Consider the following 14,161-nt stretch of genomic DNA (forward strand, 5'->3'; position numbering starts at 1 on the left):
GTTGTCAAACGGCTGTCAAAGCGCGTCAGGTTACAATATTGATCAATTTTACCTCGTTTAAAAAAAAAAAGAAAGAAATTACACAACACGAACAACTACCCACTTCTGGACTGATTTATGGGAAACCTTCACCGGTGATAGTCGTTTGAAAATCCGCATTTTTTGAATTTAAATCAGCCGCCATGTTGTGTTTGTTGAAATGTCAAAAGGTTACTTGTTGGGTCGAGCGGACTCCAAATAAATAATCAAATTGTCCAGAGTCGATAAATCCGGCTAGAGTGAGCAATGATCAATAAATTCGCACAACGAAGACTAATTCTAATTGTTATTGTTTTAGTAAACCCAGTGCACACACCATGTGAAACAACTAAACAATCTGTCCTTCACTTGTAAGTGTAAAAAATGAATCTCATAACTTAATTACCATACGGAAGGTGAAGCAACAATGCAGTAACCATTTAGAAAAAATGAATAACTATGTGCAACATCTGGGCTTAACAGCTTGGCGCAGAAAATCCGCACTGTTAATAGCATCAGCACTGCTTTCTTTGATAATATTTGGCTTACAATTCTCAAGACTGACCGATAAACCCACCCTCAAGGAAGAAAATGGAAGCCCGCAAATGGTTGCGGACGCTCTTATCAGTAACGTCAGATTTGTCGAGTCGAATCAAAAATCCAACACCGCGAAAACCGTCACCGCTGAATTAAGTCTGGATGAATTCGCCAATATGGAGCAACCCTTCGTAGACGGCAATGTGCGGAAGCGATCAGGGAATGAGGCTTTGGAAACTGAGCAACAAATGGGAATTCCATATGTTGTGTTGAATGCTGAGAGACCCTATATACCCCGGAAACGCATAGTTCATCTGGATTTGAAGGGGGCGCCGCCGCTTATCTCGTTCTTCAGGAAGTTTTTCCCGTTGATCCGGAATTTGGGGGCCACAGGGATCCTTTTAGGTTTGTAACATAGATTAATGTAGATGCGACTAACAGGCTGATTTTGCAAAACCACCCTTATTGACATTGGAGTCCTCAAGCGCCAAATTTAAATAGTCGATGCCAATAAAAAAAACTTGTTTCACTATAACTCGTCGTCTAAGAACTTGTTTGATCTACAGACCGGAGCGCGCTCAGGCCAATGTCGGCTCTAAGCGTTCAGAAGCGATTTGGTTGGTTTGGACTATAATTTCTGCGGGAAATAGTTGTTTGGTCGGTTTTTATAACGACTAAGTAAATATTTTTGGTACATACATATTTAGATGATTTTACATATTTTGTTTAACTAAGAATTAATTTTCTATTTGTGTTTTATACTAGCAAAACGTCTTAAACTAAGAATCTTGTTGAAATCGTAGTAACCCAATGGATTTTTTTCGGGAAAATGTTTTGGAAACACTGTTCTATTTTGTATGAATTTTTAAATGTTTTTAGCACGTTTTTAATAAGAATTTTTATGGTTTTCGATACACTGTATGATATTAACAGTGAGAAAAAAAAATGATAAATTAATTAATCGAAAATTGGAGAAATCTAATAATCGAAAAATCGAAACCTTAAAAAATCGTAAAACTGAAACATTGAAAAATCGAAATATCGAAGAACTGAAAATCAAAAAATGAAACATCAGAAATCGAAAAAATGTAAAATTCAAAAACCGAATAACGAAAAATAGAGAGATCGAAACTCCCAAATTTAAAAAATCGGATAACTGACAAATCGAAACATCGAAAAACCGAGAAATCAAAAGATCAAGAAATCGTGGAGTCGAAAAGTCGAACAATTGAGAAACCGAAATAGGCCAAAATCGAAAAATAGAAAAGTTAAAAATGGAACAATTTATAAATTGAGAAATTGACAATCAAAAACTTAAAAATTCGAAAAATTGAAAAATTGAGAGATTGGAAAATCAAAAGAACGAGAAATCGAAAAGTGAGAAGTCGAAAAATCGAAAAGTAGAGAAATCGACAAACAAAAAATGGAAAACTGGAAAAACTGAGAAATCGAAATAGGCCAAAATAAAAAATTGAAAAACTTATAAATCGAAAACCTGAACAATCAAATCTCGATAAATCGGGAATGAAAAATTAACAAATCGAAAAATTGAAAAACAGAACATCTAAAACCAGGAAGTCGAAAAATCGAAAGATTAAAAAATATTGAAAAATCTAAAATTTTAAAATCCAAAAATTGAAAAATCGAAAAAGTAAAAAGGTAGACACATCGAAAAATCGAGAAGTCAAAAATAGAAAATCCGAAGAATTGAAATATTGAAAAATCCTAAAGTTGAAATATCTAAAAACTGAAAAATCGAAAAATCAAAAGAGTGAAGTCGAAAAATAGAAACTTTAAAAAATCGAAAAATTGAAAAATCAAAAACCCGAAAATCAAAAAATTAAAGAATTGAAGAACAGGAAAATCGAAACACTCGAAGGTCAAGAAATGGGAAAATCAAAACATCGATTAATTGAAAAATCGAAAAATTGACAAAATGACAATTGAAAAACAGAAAATCTAAATCCGGGAAGTCGAAAAATCAAAAGATTAAGAAATCGAAACATTTCAAAATTCGAAAACTTGGAAAAAATTGAAATATCGAAGAACTGAAATGAAAAATCGAGAAATCGAAAAATCTAAAATTTTAAAAATTAAAAAAATTAAAAATTTAAAAATCGAAAAAGTAAAAAAAATGACACATCGAAAAATCCAGGAGTCAAAAATCGAAAAGTCGAAGAATCGGAATATTGAAAAATCCCAACACTTAAATATCGAAAAACTGAAAAATGAAAGAAAAACTAAAAATGGGAAACTAAATCGGGAAATCAAAACATTGAAAAATCGAAAAATTTAAAACGACAATTGAAAACAGAAAATCTAAAACCAGGAAGTCGAAAACTCGAAAAAGTAAAAAATCGACACATCGAAAACTCCAGAAGCCAAAAATCGAAAAGTCGAAGAATAGAAATATTGGAAAATCCCAAAACTGAAATATCGAAAAGCTGAAAAATGAAAGAAAAACTGAAAAATGGAAAACCTGGAAAATCCGAAAACTGAAAAATCCAAAAAGTGAACTCGAAAAGTGATGAAGTCGAAAAATCGAAAAATAGAAAAATCGACAAACAAAAAGTTTAAAGTTGAAAAATTGGAAAAGCGGAAAAATCAAAAAACGAAAAAATGGAAAACTGGAAAAACTGAGAAACCGAAATAGGCCAAAATAAAAAATTGAAAAACTTGTAAATCGAAAACCTGAACAATCAAATCTCGATAAATCGGGAATGAAAAATTAACAAATCAAAAAATTGAAAAACAGAATATCTAAAACCAGGAAGTCTAAAAATCGAAAGATTAAGATATATTGATAAATTAAAATATCAAAAGATTGAAAAATCAAAAATTTTAAAACCCAAAAATTGAAAAATCGAAAAAGTAAAAAGGTAGACACATCGAAAAATCCAGAAGTCAAAAATAGAAAATCCGAAGAATTGAAATATTGAAAAATCCTAAAACTGAAATATCTAAAAACTGAAAAATCGAAAAATCAAAAGAGTGAAGTCGAAAAATAGAAACTTTAAAAAATCGAAAAATTGAAAAATCAAAAACCCGAAAATCAAAAAATTAATAAATTGAAGAACAGGAAAATCGAAACACTCGAAGGTCAAGAAATGGGAAAATCAAAACATCGATTAATTGAAAAATCGAAAAATTGAGAGTTTATTAAAGTCAAATTTGAAAAATTAAAAAATCGAAAATTTGGCAAAATGACAATTGAAAAACAGAAAATCTAAAACCCGGAAGTCAAAAAATCAAAAGATTAAGAAATCGAAACATTTGAAAAATTTGAAAACTTGAAAAATTCAAATATCGAAGAACTGAACTGAAAAATCCAGAAATTGAAAAATCTAAAATTTTAAAAATTAAAAAATCTAAAATTTAAAATCGAAAAATTGAAAAATCTAAAAAGTAAAATAATCGACACTTCGAAAAATCCAGGAGTCAAAAATCGAAAAGTCGAAGAATCGAAATATTGAAAAATCCCAAACTGAGATATCGAAAAACCGAAAAATGAAAGATAAACTGAGAATCTAATAACCTGAAAAATCCGAAAACTGAAATATCCAAAAACTGAGAACCTAAAAAGTTGAAAAATTGAGCAATCGAAAAATCCAAAAAGTGAAGTCGAAAAATGGAAACCTTAAAAAAAAAACCGAAAAAATGAAAAATCGAAAAATTAAAGAATTGAAGAACAGGAAAATCGAAACCCTCGAAAGTCAAGAAATGGGAAAATCAAAACATGGATTAATTAAAAAATCAAAAATTTGACAAAATGACGATTTTTCAGTTCTTCAATAGTTTTTTATTTTTCGAATTTTGACGTTTCTAAATTTTCAGTTTTCGGCTTTCTCAATTAATCTATTTTTTTATATTCCCATTTCTCCACTTCCCAAAGTTTCGATTTTTCAGTTCTTCAATTTTTCGATTTTTTAAGTTTGCGATTTTTCGACTCTGCTTTTTTGACTTTTCTGTTTCTCAATTTTTTAATTCCATAATTTTTGAATATTTCGTTCAATTTTGTGATTTTTAAATTTTTCGATACTATTTTTTTTCGATTTTTTGAGTTTTCAGTTCTTCTATATTTCAATTTTTGCAATTTTCGGAATTTTTAAATTTTCGGTTTTCCAATTTTTGATGTTTCAATTTTTGAATTAACCGATTGTTCAATTTCTCGATTTTTAAATTTTAGATTTTCCAATTTTTATTTTTTTGATTTTTTTGTATTTCGATTTCTCTTTCTCCATTTTACAATTTTCCCATATTTGGATTTTTCAATGTTTTAAATTTTCGATTTCGAGGAAATTGACAGTTTGTAAATGACAAATTTGAAAAATTGAAAAATCGGAAATTTGAAAAAACGACAATTGAAAAACAGAAAATCTAAAACCGGGAAGTCGAAAAATCGATAGATTAATTAATCAAAACATTTGAAAAATTCGAAAACATGAAAAATGGAAATATCGCAGAACTGAAATGAAAAATCGAGAAATCGAAAAATCTAAAATTTAAAAACCGAAAAATTGAAAAAACGACAATTGAAAAACAGAACATCTAAAACCGGGATTCTTCAGCTTTTCAATTTTTCGAAGTTTCGGTGTTTCAATTTTATGATTTTCCAGGGTTTAGATTTTTCACTATTTCGATTATAGTTTTTCAATTTTCCATTTTTTGATTTTTTACTGTTCCGATTTTTCAGCTTCTCAATTTTGCAATGTTTCGCTTTTTCAACTTTTTAATTTTTCGATTTTCCATTTATTTTTTTTTAATTTGAAATTTTTCAAACCTATAGTTTTTCCATTTGCACATTTGTTAGAATTTTCGATTTTCAGTTTTTCGGTTTTTCAACTTGAATTCTTTAATTGTCAGATTTTTTCGTTTTTTTAGTTTGTCGATTTGCAATTTTTCGATTATGAATCTTTCAATTTGTCTATGTTTCAGTATATCAGTTTTCAATTTCTCAATGTTTAGATTTTTCAATATTTCGATTGTAGTTCTTCGACTTTTCAATTTTCCGATTTTTAATTTTTGAATTTTTCAGTTTTTCGATTATTAATTTTCTAATTTTTATTTTGAAATTTTTCAAATTTACAGTTTTTTGGTTTGCAATTTTTCGATTTTGTACTTGAATTTTTGGATTTTTCAAGTTTTCGATTTTCCAGTTTTTCAATTTTTTGATGTTTCAGTGTTCCAATTTCTCGATTTCCCAATATTTAGATTTTTCAATACGTATATACATATTTCGATTGTAGTTTTTCAATTTTTCAGTGTTCGGATTTTTCAGTTTCTCAGTTTTGCAATGTTTCGATTTTTCATTTGTTCGATTTTTCAACTTTGGAATTTTTTAAATTTTCGATTTTCCAATTCTTTTTTTTTTAATTTGAAATTTTTCGAATTTATAGTTTTTCGATTGCACACAATTGAAAAAGAGAAAATCTAAAACCGGGAAGTCGAAAAATCGATAGATTAAGAAATCAAAACATTTGAAAAATTCGAAAACATGAAAAACGGAAATATCGAAGAACTGAAATGAAAAATCGAGAAATCGAATAATCTAAAATTTAAAAATCGAAAAATTGAGAAAACGACAATTGAAAAACAGAAAATCTAAAACCGGGAAGTCGAAAAATCGAAACATTTGAAAAATTGAAATATGGAAGAGCTGAAATGAAAAATTGAGAAATAGAAAAATCTAAAATTTTAAATATTGAAAAATTAAAGTACCAAAAAATTGTGAAATCTAAAATTTAAAAATCGAAAAAGTAAAAATTCAACACATCGAAAATCAGAAGCCAAAAATGGAAAAGTCGAAGAACAGAAATATTGAAAAATCCCAAAACTGAAATATTCAAAAACTGAGAACCTAAAGAATCGAAACCTTAAAAAAATCGAAAAATTGAAAAAATCAAAAACCTGCAAAATCGTAAGATCGAAAAATTGAATAATAAGTAAACTGAAAATTCCCAAAACTGAATTGTCCAAAAGTTGAGGAGTCCTCAACCGTCATTTAATTTAAACTATGACGCTTCTCTATGTTTTCTGTTTGTAACTACTAATTTCAAAGTAATCAAGGTGGCTAATTTTCAACTTGACAACTTGACAAAAAAAAAGTAACCAAGTGAAATTTTCATTATTTTCCAGAATATGAAGACATGTTCCCCTACACCGGTATTCTAAAAAACATAACTGCCAAAAACGCTTTCACCCCAGAACAAGTCAAAGAAATCCTAGACTTAGCCGAAAAGTCGCAGCTTGAACTCATTCCGTTAATCCAGACTTTCGGTCACGTCGAGTTCGCGCTTAAGCACCCAGAATGGGCGAAGCTGCGCGAAGTTCCCGGCAGCCCCCAAGCCCTGTGCCCCAGCCGAAACAGCTCTCTCGATTTCGTCAAAGAAATGGTAACCCAAATCATGTCCATGCACCCCCACATCAAATATCTCCACATTGGCTGTGACGAAGTTTTCCAAATCGGCGAATGCGAAGTTTGCCGACTAGAACTACACGAAACTCTTTTCCTAAAGCACGTCCAAAACGTGGCCAAACTCATCCACGAGAAATTCCCGAAGTTGCGTTTGATAATATGGGACGACATGTTGCGTCACTTGTCCCAACAGAGCATGCTTGATGTGAGTCTGGGCGACATTGTGGAACCCATGGTGTGGGTGTACGCGGAGGATATCTACAGGTTTGTGCAGCCCCCGGTGTGGGACAAGTACGGGGTGGTTTTTAAGACGGCGTGGGCTGCGTCGGCTTTCAAGGGGGCGTTCGGGGAGACTTTATCTGTACCTGATTCTAGGAGGCATTTGGAGAATAATTTGAGGTGGTTGGAGGTGATGTCGCAGCAGGATAAGAATTTCAAGAGGGGGTTTACGGGGTTGGTGTTAACGGGGTGGCAGAGATACGACCACTTTGCAGTTTTGTGTGAGTTGTTACCAGCAGGTATACCGTCTTTAGGGTTAAGTTTAGTGGCGACTACTCATGGGTATTTTAATTCGAGCTTAAAACATAAATTTCTGTCGGGGTTGACTTGTCCGCAGCACAATTCGGGGCGTAATCAACCCTTTATTGAGTTGGAACTGGATCCGTACCTGTGGGATAAACTGGCGCGGTGTATGTTCCCGGGGAGCCCGTTTTTTCGGTTAACGTTTAGGCTACACACGATGGAAACCGAGGTCGACGACTTTATTAAATCTACAAAGCAGTCGAAAGGGTGGATGACTGACTATAACGTTAGACATAATTATAGTTTACCTTTAAGGGTCGACGAGTTGACGGGTGATTTACCGAGAATTTATCATGGTACCACTGCTCTAGTCAGGTCGGCGGTAGACGCTATGGTGGATGTTTTTGATAATTATACAATTAGCGAATGGATAGAACAAAAAATATATCCGTATATAATTGAGTTAGAAAAAATACAAAATCAAAGTATTGCGTTGAAAAGTGTCAATCAGTGGTCTGCAAGACCATTGCCTCCTTTGAAAGATCTTCAAAGATTGGGCGTTTCTATAAATGCGAATTAATTGTTGTTATTCATAGTTTAAACAAAGCAGTTGTGTTCAAACTGGAAACTTGAGTACCTTTATGATACAATCGTTACCTATGATTTATTTGCTATTCAGTTGAAAGGAAAAAATACTCGTATACAGGATGATGTAATACTCGATTTAAACTACTCCTACGTCTTTATTAAATATAGAATGTTTTATGATAGTTGTAACTGTGTAACTGTTATTTTATTGTAAATTATAAACTGATAACTAAGAATCTACAAGTAACAACAAAGAGAAATTTGTCTATAAATTTTTAAAAGTAAAAATTCGTGACGTGTTACATTTCTAATACAGGATTGTATTATAAACTGATGTTATAATATTTAAATTTGAAAATCAGACTCTTAAAACTGTCACTCGTATAATATCAAAGAAAATCGAAAACATGCACTTTTTTGTTGAAGAAATCTTCCAACATCGGCACAAAGTTTATACAGTATTTAAGGTCGTCGTGCAATTAAGCTCCACCCCCTTGGCTGACGACGAATAAAAAAATCATCACAATTGAGATAGGGCGGGTGGGCGGAGCTTACATTTTGTCTTTTTTTCTTAATAAGTGTAGTCATCCTTTCACAACAAGAAACTTAAACATGTTTAAAATAGTAAATTTGTTCAGAGAAATATCGATTTTACAATTACGCTCCGCCCCTCGGTCTAACAACGAATGAAAAATTCATCACGATTGAGATCGAGACGGATGGGTGGGGCTTCTCGTGTGGTTTTCTTTTTAAGTAATACATTTAGTTTTCTTTGTATAACACCATTACTTAAGAACATATTTCACCTGGTAATTTCTTGATTTAAGTTTCTTGTTGCGAAAAGAAGTCTACACATATATATTAAAACAACAAAGGCAAAATGTTAAACCCGCCCACCCGCCCTATCTCAATTGTGATGATTTTTTTTATTTGCCGAGAACCAAGAGGGCGGGGCTTAACTGTAAAATATTTATTTCTTTACACGAAATTAAAAATATGGGTTTGAGCATCGTGTTGCTCAAAGACATCTATGTATGTTAAGAAAAAAGGGATATAGTTAAATTTTTCAAGTTCTTGATTTAAATTTTTTATTTTCTTGATTTTCTAACTTTTGTTTCAATGTTTCTTTCGATTTTATAATTTTTCGTTTATTCAATTTTTCAAATTTTCAATCTTCGAATGTTCAATTGGTTGTTTTTCCAATTTTTCCAATTTTGAATTTTGAAATTCTTGAATTTCCAATTATTTTTAAGTTTCTTAATTTTGAATCTTTAAATTTTCCAATTTTTTGTTTCTTCAATTTTTTAAGTTCTTGATTTTTAATTTTTATAATTTTGTAAATTTTCGTTTTATACTTTTTGTTTTTTCATTTTTGATTTTTCAATTTTACAATTATGCAATTTTTCGATTCGAAAAATTAAAAAATCGAAAAACTAAAAAGTCAGAAAAAATTGAAAAATCGAAAAACTGAAAAAAGGAAAATTTGCAAAATCGAAAAAGTTAAAATCGAAAAACCTCATATCGAAGAACTAAAAAATTGAAACATTGAAAAGCTAAAAATCGAGAAACTTAAAAATAAAAAAAAGTATTTTTCGGAAAATTAGAAAGAAGAAAAAACGAATCGAATCAAAAAAGTGGGACAGTGAAAGATCGAAAAATTGAAAAATTAAAAATCGAAAAACTGAAAAATCAAATAAATGAAAAAGTCTCAAAATCCGATAATAAAAAAAATGGGAAAATTCTAAAATCGTAAAATTGAAAAAGTGAAAATTTTAAAAATTACTCTTACGTTTTTAAAATGAAAACTAGAAATCGCAAATCAAAGAGTGAAGAAACGAAAAATTGAAAACATTGAAATTGTAAAAATAAATAAAATAAAAACCAAAAGGAAAAAATGCAAATCGAAAAATTGAAGAAACGAAAAATTAGGGATAAATATTTCAATTTTTCAAGTTCTTGATTTAAATTTTTCATTTTCTTGATTTTCTAATTTTTGTTTTCTTTTTTTACATCACAATTTTTCGTTTTATCATTTCCTAGATTTTTTCAATGTTTCTTTCGATTTTATAATTTTTCGTTTATTCAATTTTTCAAATTTTCAATCTTCGAATGTTCAGCTGGTTTTTTTCCAATTTTTAAAATTTTTAATTTTGTAATTCTTGAATTTCCAATTATGCGATTTTCCGTTTTCTCTAATTTTCGACATTTCAGGTCTACAAAATCTCGTTTCGTCGATTTTGCACTTATACGATTGTTACGTTTTGTTAATTTTTAATCTTTCGATTTTCCAATTTTTTGTTTCTTCAATTTTTTAAATTCTTGATTTCAAATTTTAAGAGTTTTTAAGTTTTCATTTTATGCTTTTTCGTTTTTTCATTTTTGATTTTTCAATTTTACAATTTTGCAATTTTTCGATTCGAAAAATTGAAAAATCGAGAAACTAAAAAGTCGGAAAAAATTGAAAAATCGGAAAACTGAAAAAATGAAAAATTGCAAAATCGAAAAAGTTCATTGATGAATTGAAGAAACGAAAAATTGAAACATTGAAAAGCTTAAAATAAAAAAACAACAATGTTTTCGGAAAATTGGAAAGAAGAAGAAACGAATGGAATCGAAAAATTAGAAAACCCAAAAATTGTGAAATAAAAAATTATTGAAGCGTCAAAATTGCATAGTCAAAAAACTGGAACGTTGACAGATTGAAAAAGTGAAAATTTTTAACATTATTATTATATTATCATTCTTACATATTTAAAATGAACACTAAAAATCGCAAAACAAAGAGTGAAGAAATGAAAAATTGAAAAAATTGAAATTGTAAAAATAAATAAAATAAAAATCGAAAGGAAAAATTACAAATCGAAAAATTGAAGAAACGAAAAATTAAAATAATCAGAAACTTGCAAAATGAGAAATTGAAAGTTGGAGAAATTTTAAATCGGAAAACTGAAAAACTTTGAAACACAAACTCGAATATGTCGTAAAATTGCAGAAACAAAGAAATTTTTTTCACAACAAGAAACTTAAAACATGTTTAAAATGGTAAATTTGCATAGGAAAATATCGATTTTGCAATTACGCTCCGCCCCTCGGTCTAACAACGAATGAAAAATTCATCACGATTAAGATCGAGTCGGGGGGTGGGGCTTCTCTTTTGGTTTTCTTTGGATAACACGATTAGTTAAGAACATATTTCGCATGGTAATTTCTCGAAGAAAAATAAGAATTTTGCAGTTAAACTTCTCCCTCTTGGCTCACAAAGAATAAAAAAAAAATCATTACAATTGAGATAGGGCGGGTGGGCGGGGCTTATATTTTGGCTCTTTTTTTCTTGATTTACGTAGTCATCTTTTCACAACAAGAAACTTAAAACATGATTTTGAAACTATGAAACGGAACCTATTGATATTTCTTTATAGAAATTTTCCATTTTAAACATGATTTAAGTTTCTTGTTGTGAAAAGAAGTCTACACATATTAAAACAACAAAAACAAAATGTAAGCCCGCCCACCCGCCCAGTCTCAATTGTAATGATTTTTTTATTCGCCGTGAAGCAAGAGGGCGGAGCTTAACTGTAAAATATTTATTTCTTTACACGAAATTAAAAATATGTTTTTGAGCATCGTGTTGCTCAAAGTCATCTATGTATGTTAATAAAAAAGGGATAAATATTTCAATTTTTCAAATTTTTAATTTTGTAACTCTTGAATTTCCAATTATACGATTTTCCGTTTTCTCTAATTTTCAATATTTCAATTCTACAAAATCTCGTTTCGTCGATTTTGCACTTACACGATTTTTACCTTTCTTAATTTTTAATCTTTCGATTTTCCAATTTTTTGTTTGTTCAATTTTTAAGTTCTTGATTTCGAATTTTTAGAGTTTTGTGAGTTTTCATTTTATGCTTTTTCGTTTTTTCATTTTTGATTTTTCAATTTTACAATTTTGCAATTTTTGGATTCGAATAATTGAAAAATCGAAAAAATGAAAAATTGTAAAATCGAAAAAGCTCATCGAAGAAATGAAGAAACGAAAAATCGAAACATTGAAAAGCTAAAAATAAAAAATAACAATGTTTTCGGAAAATTGGAAAGTAAAAACGAATGGAATCGAAAAATTAGAAAACCAAAAATTGTGAAATGAAAAATTATTGAAGCGTCAAAATTGCATAGTCAAAAAACTGGAACATTGAAAGATCGAAAAATTGAAAAATTAAAAACCGAAAAACTGAAAAATTAAAAATCGAAAAATTGAAAAATGGAATAAATCAAGAAGTCTCAAAATCCAATAAAAAAATGGGAAAACTAAAATCGTAAAATTAAAAAAGTGAACATTTTTAACATTATTATTATCATTCTTACATATTTAAAATGAACACTAGAAATCGCAAATCAAAGAGTAAAGAAACGAAAAATTGAAAAAATTGAAATTGTAAAAACAAAACATCATAAAATCGCAACGTTGAAAAATAAAAAAATTGTAAAAATAAATAAAACAAAAACCGAAAGGAAAAATTGCAAATCGAAAAACTGAAGAAACGAAAAATTAAAATAATCGAAAACTTGCAAAATGAGAAATTTTAAATCGGAAAACTGAAAAATTTTAAAACAAAAACTCGAACAGTTGTATATCGTAAAATTGAAAAACAGAAAAATCTGTTCACAACAAGAAACTTAAAACATGTTTAAAATGCTAAATTTGCATAGGAAAATATCGATTTTGCAATTACGCTCCGCCCCTCGGTCTAACAACGAATGAGAAATTCTTCACGATTGAGATCGAGGCGGGGGGTGGGGCTTCTCTTTTGGTTTTCTTTGGATAACACGATTAGTTAAGAACATATTTCACATGGTAATTTCTCGAAGAAAAATAAGAATTTTGCAGTTAAACTCCTCCCTTTTGGCTCACAAGAAATAAAAAAAATCATCACAATTGAGATAGGGCGGGTGGGCGGGGCTTATATTTTGGCTCTTTTTTCTTGATTTACATAGTCATCTTTTCACAACAAGAAGCTTAAAACATGATTTTGAAATTATGAAACGGAACCTATTGATATTTCCTTATAAAAATTTTCCATTTTAAACATGATTTAAGTTTCTTGTTGTGAAAAGAAGTCTACACATATTAAAACAAGAAAGGCAAAATGTAAGCCCGCCCACCCGCCCAGTCTCAATTGTAATGATTTTTTTATTCGCCGTGAAGCAAGAGGGCGGAGCTTAACTGCAAAATACTTATTTCTTTACAAAAAATGAAAAACATATTTTTGGGTATCGTGTTGTTCAAAGAATACTATGTATGTTAAGAAAAAAAGCCAAAATATAAACCCCGCCCACCCATCCCATCTCAATTGTGACATTTTTTTTATTCTGAGAAATTTAGAACACGTTTAAAATGGTAAATTTTTGTAAGGAAATATGGATTTTGCAATAGGGCCCGCCCCTAGAACTGCCAACGAATGAAAACTTCATTACTCTTTAGATCGGGGCAGGTATGGGTGGAGCTTAATCTTGGGCTAAATTTTTTCTTAAGATAATATATATTACGTGGAAAAATAATAAGGATTTTGCAATTAAATTCCGCTCCTTTGACTAATTAAAAAAAAAATCATCACAATTGAGATGGGGCGGGTGGGCGGGGCTTATATTTTGCCTATTTTCTTAATTTACATAGTCGTCTTTTCAGAACAAGAAACTTAAAATATGTTTAAAATAGTAAATTCTTGTAGACAAATATGGAATTAAGCCCCGCCCCTCGATCTGACAAGGAATGAAAAATTCATCACATTTGAGACTTGAAATCGAGGCGGATATGGATGGGGCCTAATCTTTGGCTTTATTTTTTTCTTAATAAACATAGTATTCTTTGAACACGATACTCAAAAACAGGTTTTTAATTTCTCGTAGAGAAACAGCGATTTTGCAGTTAAGCTCCGCCCTCTTGGCTCACGATGAATAAAAAAAGTCATCACAATTGAGATAGGGTGGGTGGGCGGGGCTTATATTTTGCCCATTTTTTCTTAATATGTGTAGACTTATTTCGACAAGTAGAAACTTGAAACATGTCTAAAATGGTAAATACTT

General features: G+C 29.9%; 1 protein-coding gene across 1 annotated transcript; it reads left to right on the plus strand.

Moving 5' to 3' along the window:
* The first annotated feature begins 87 nt into the window (after positions 1–87).
* Positions 88–9,195, plus strand: LOC135137083 (hexosaminidase D-like). The gene is made up of 3 exons (XM_064066631.1): positions 88–278; positions 338–960; positions 6,691–9,195. Exons 2-3 carry the CDS (start codon positions 468–470, stop codon positions 8,070–8,072), a joined length of 1,875 nt encoding a protein of 624 aa, XP_063922701.1. The 5' UTR covers positions 88–278; positions 338–467; the 3' UTR covers positions 8,073–9,195.
* The last annotated feature ends 4,966 nt before the right edge of the window (positions 9,196–14,161 follow it).

Source organism: Zophobas morio, unplaced genomic scaffold (assembly GCF_036711695.1).
Source record: "Zophobas morio isolate AGI-343-1 ecotype UQ-CSIRO unplaced genomic scaffold, CSIRO_AGI_Zmor_V1 ptg000004l, whole genome shotgun sequence".
In the NCBI taxonomy this organism is placed as follows: domain Eukaryota; kingdom Metazoa; phylum Arthropoda; class Insecta; order Coleoptera; family Tenebrionidae; genus Zophobas; species Zophobas morio.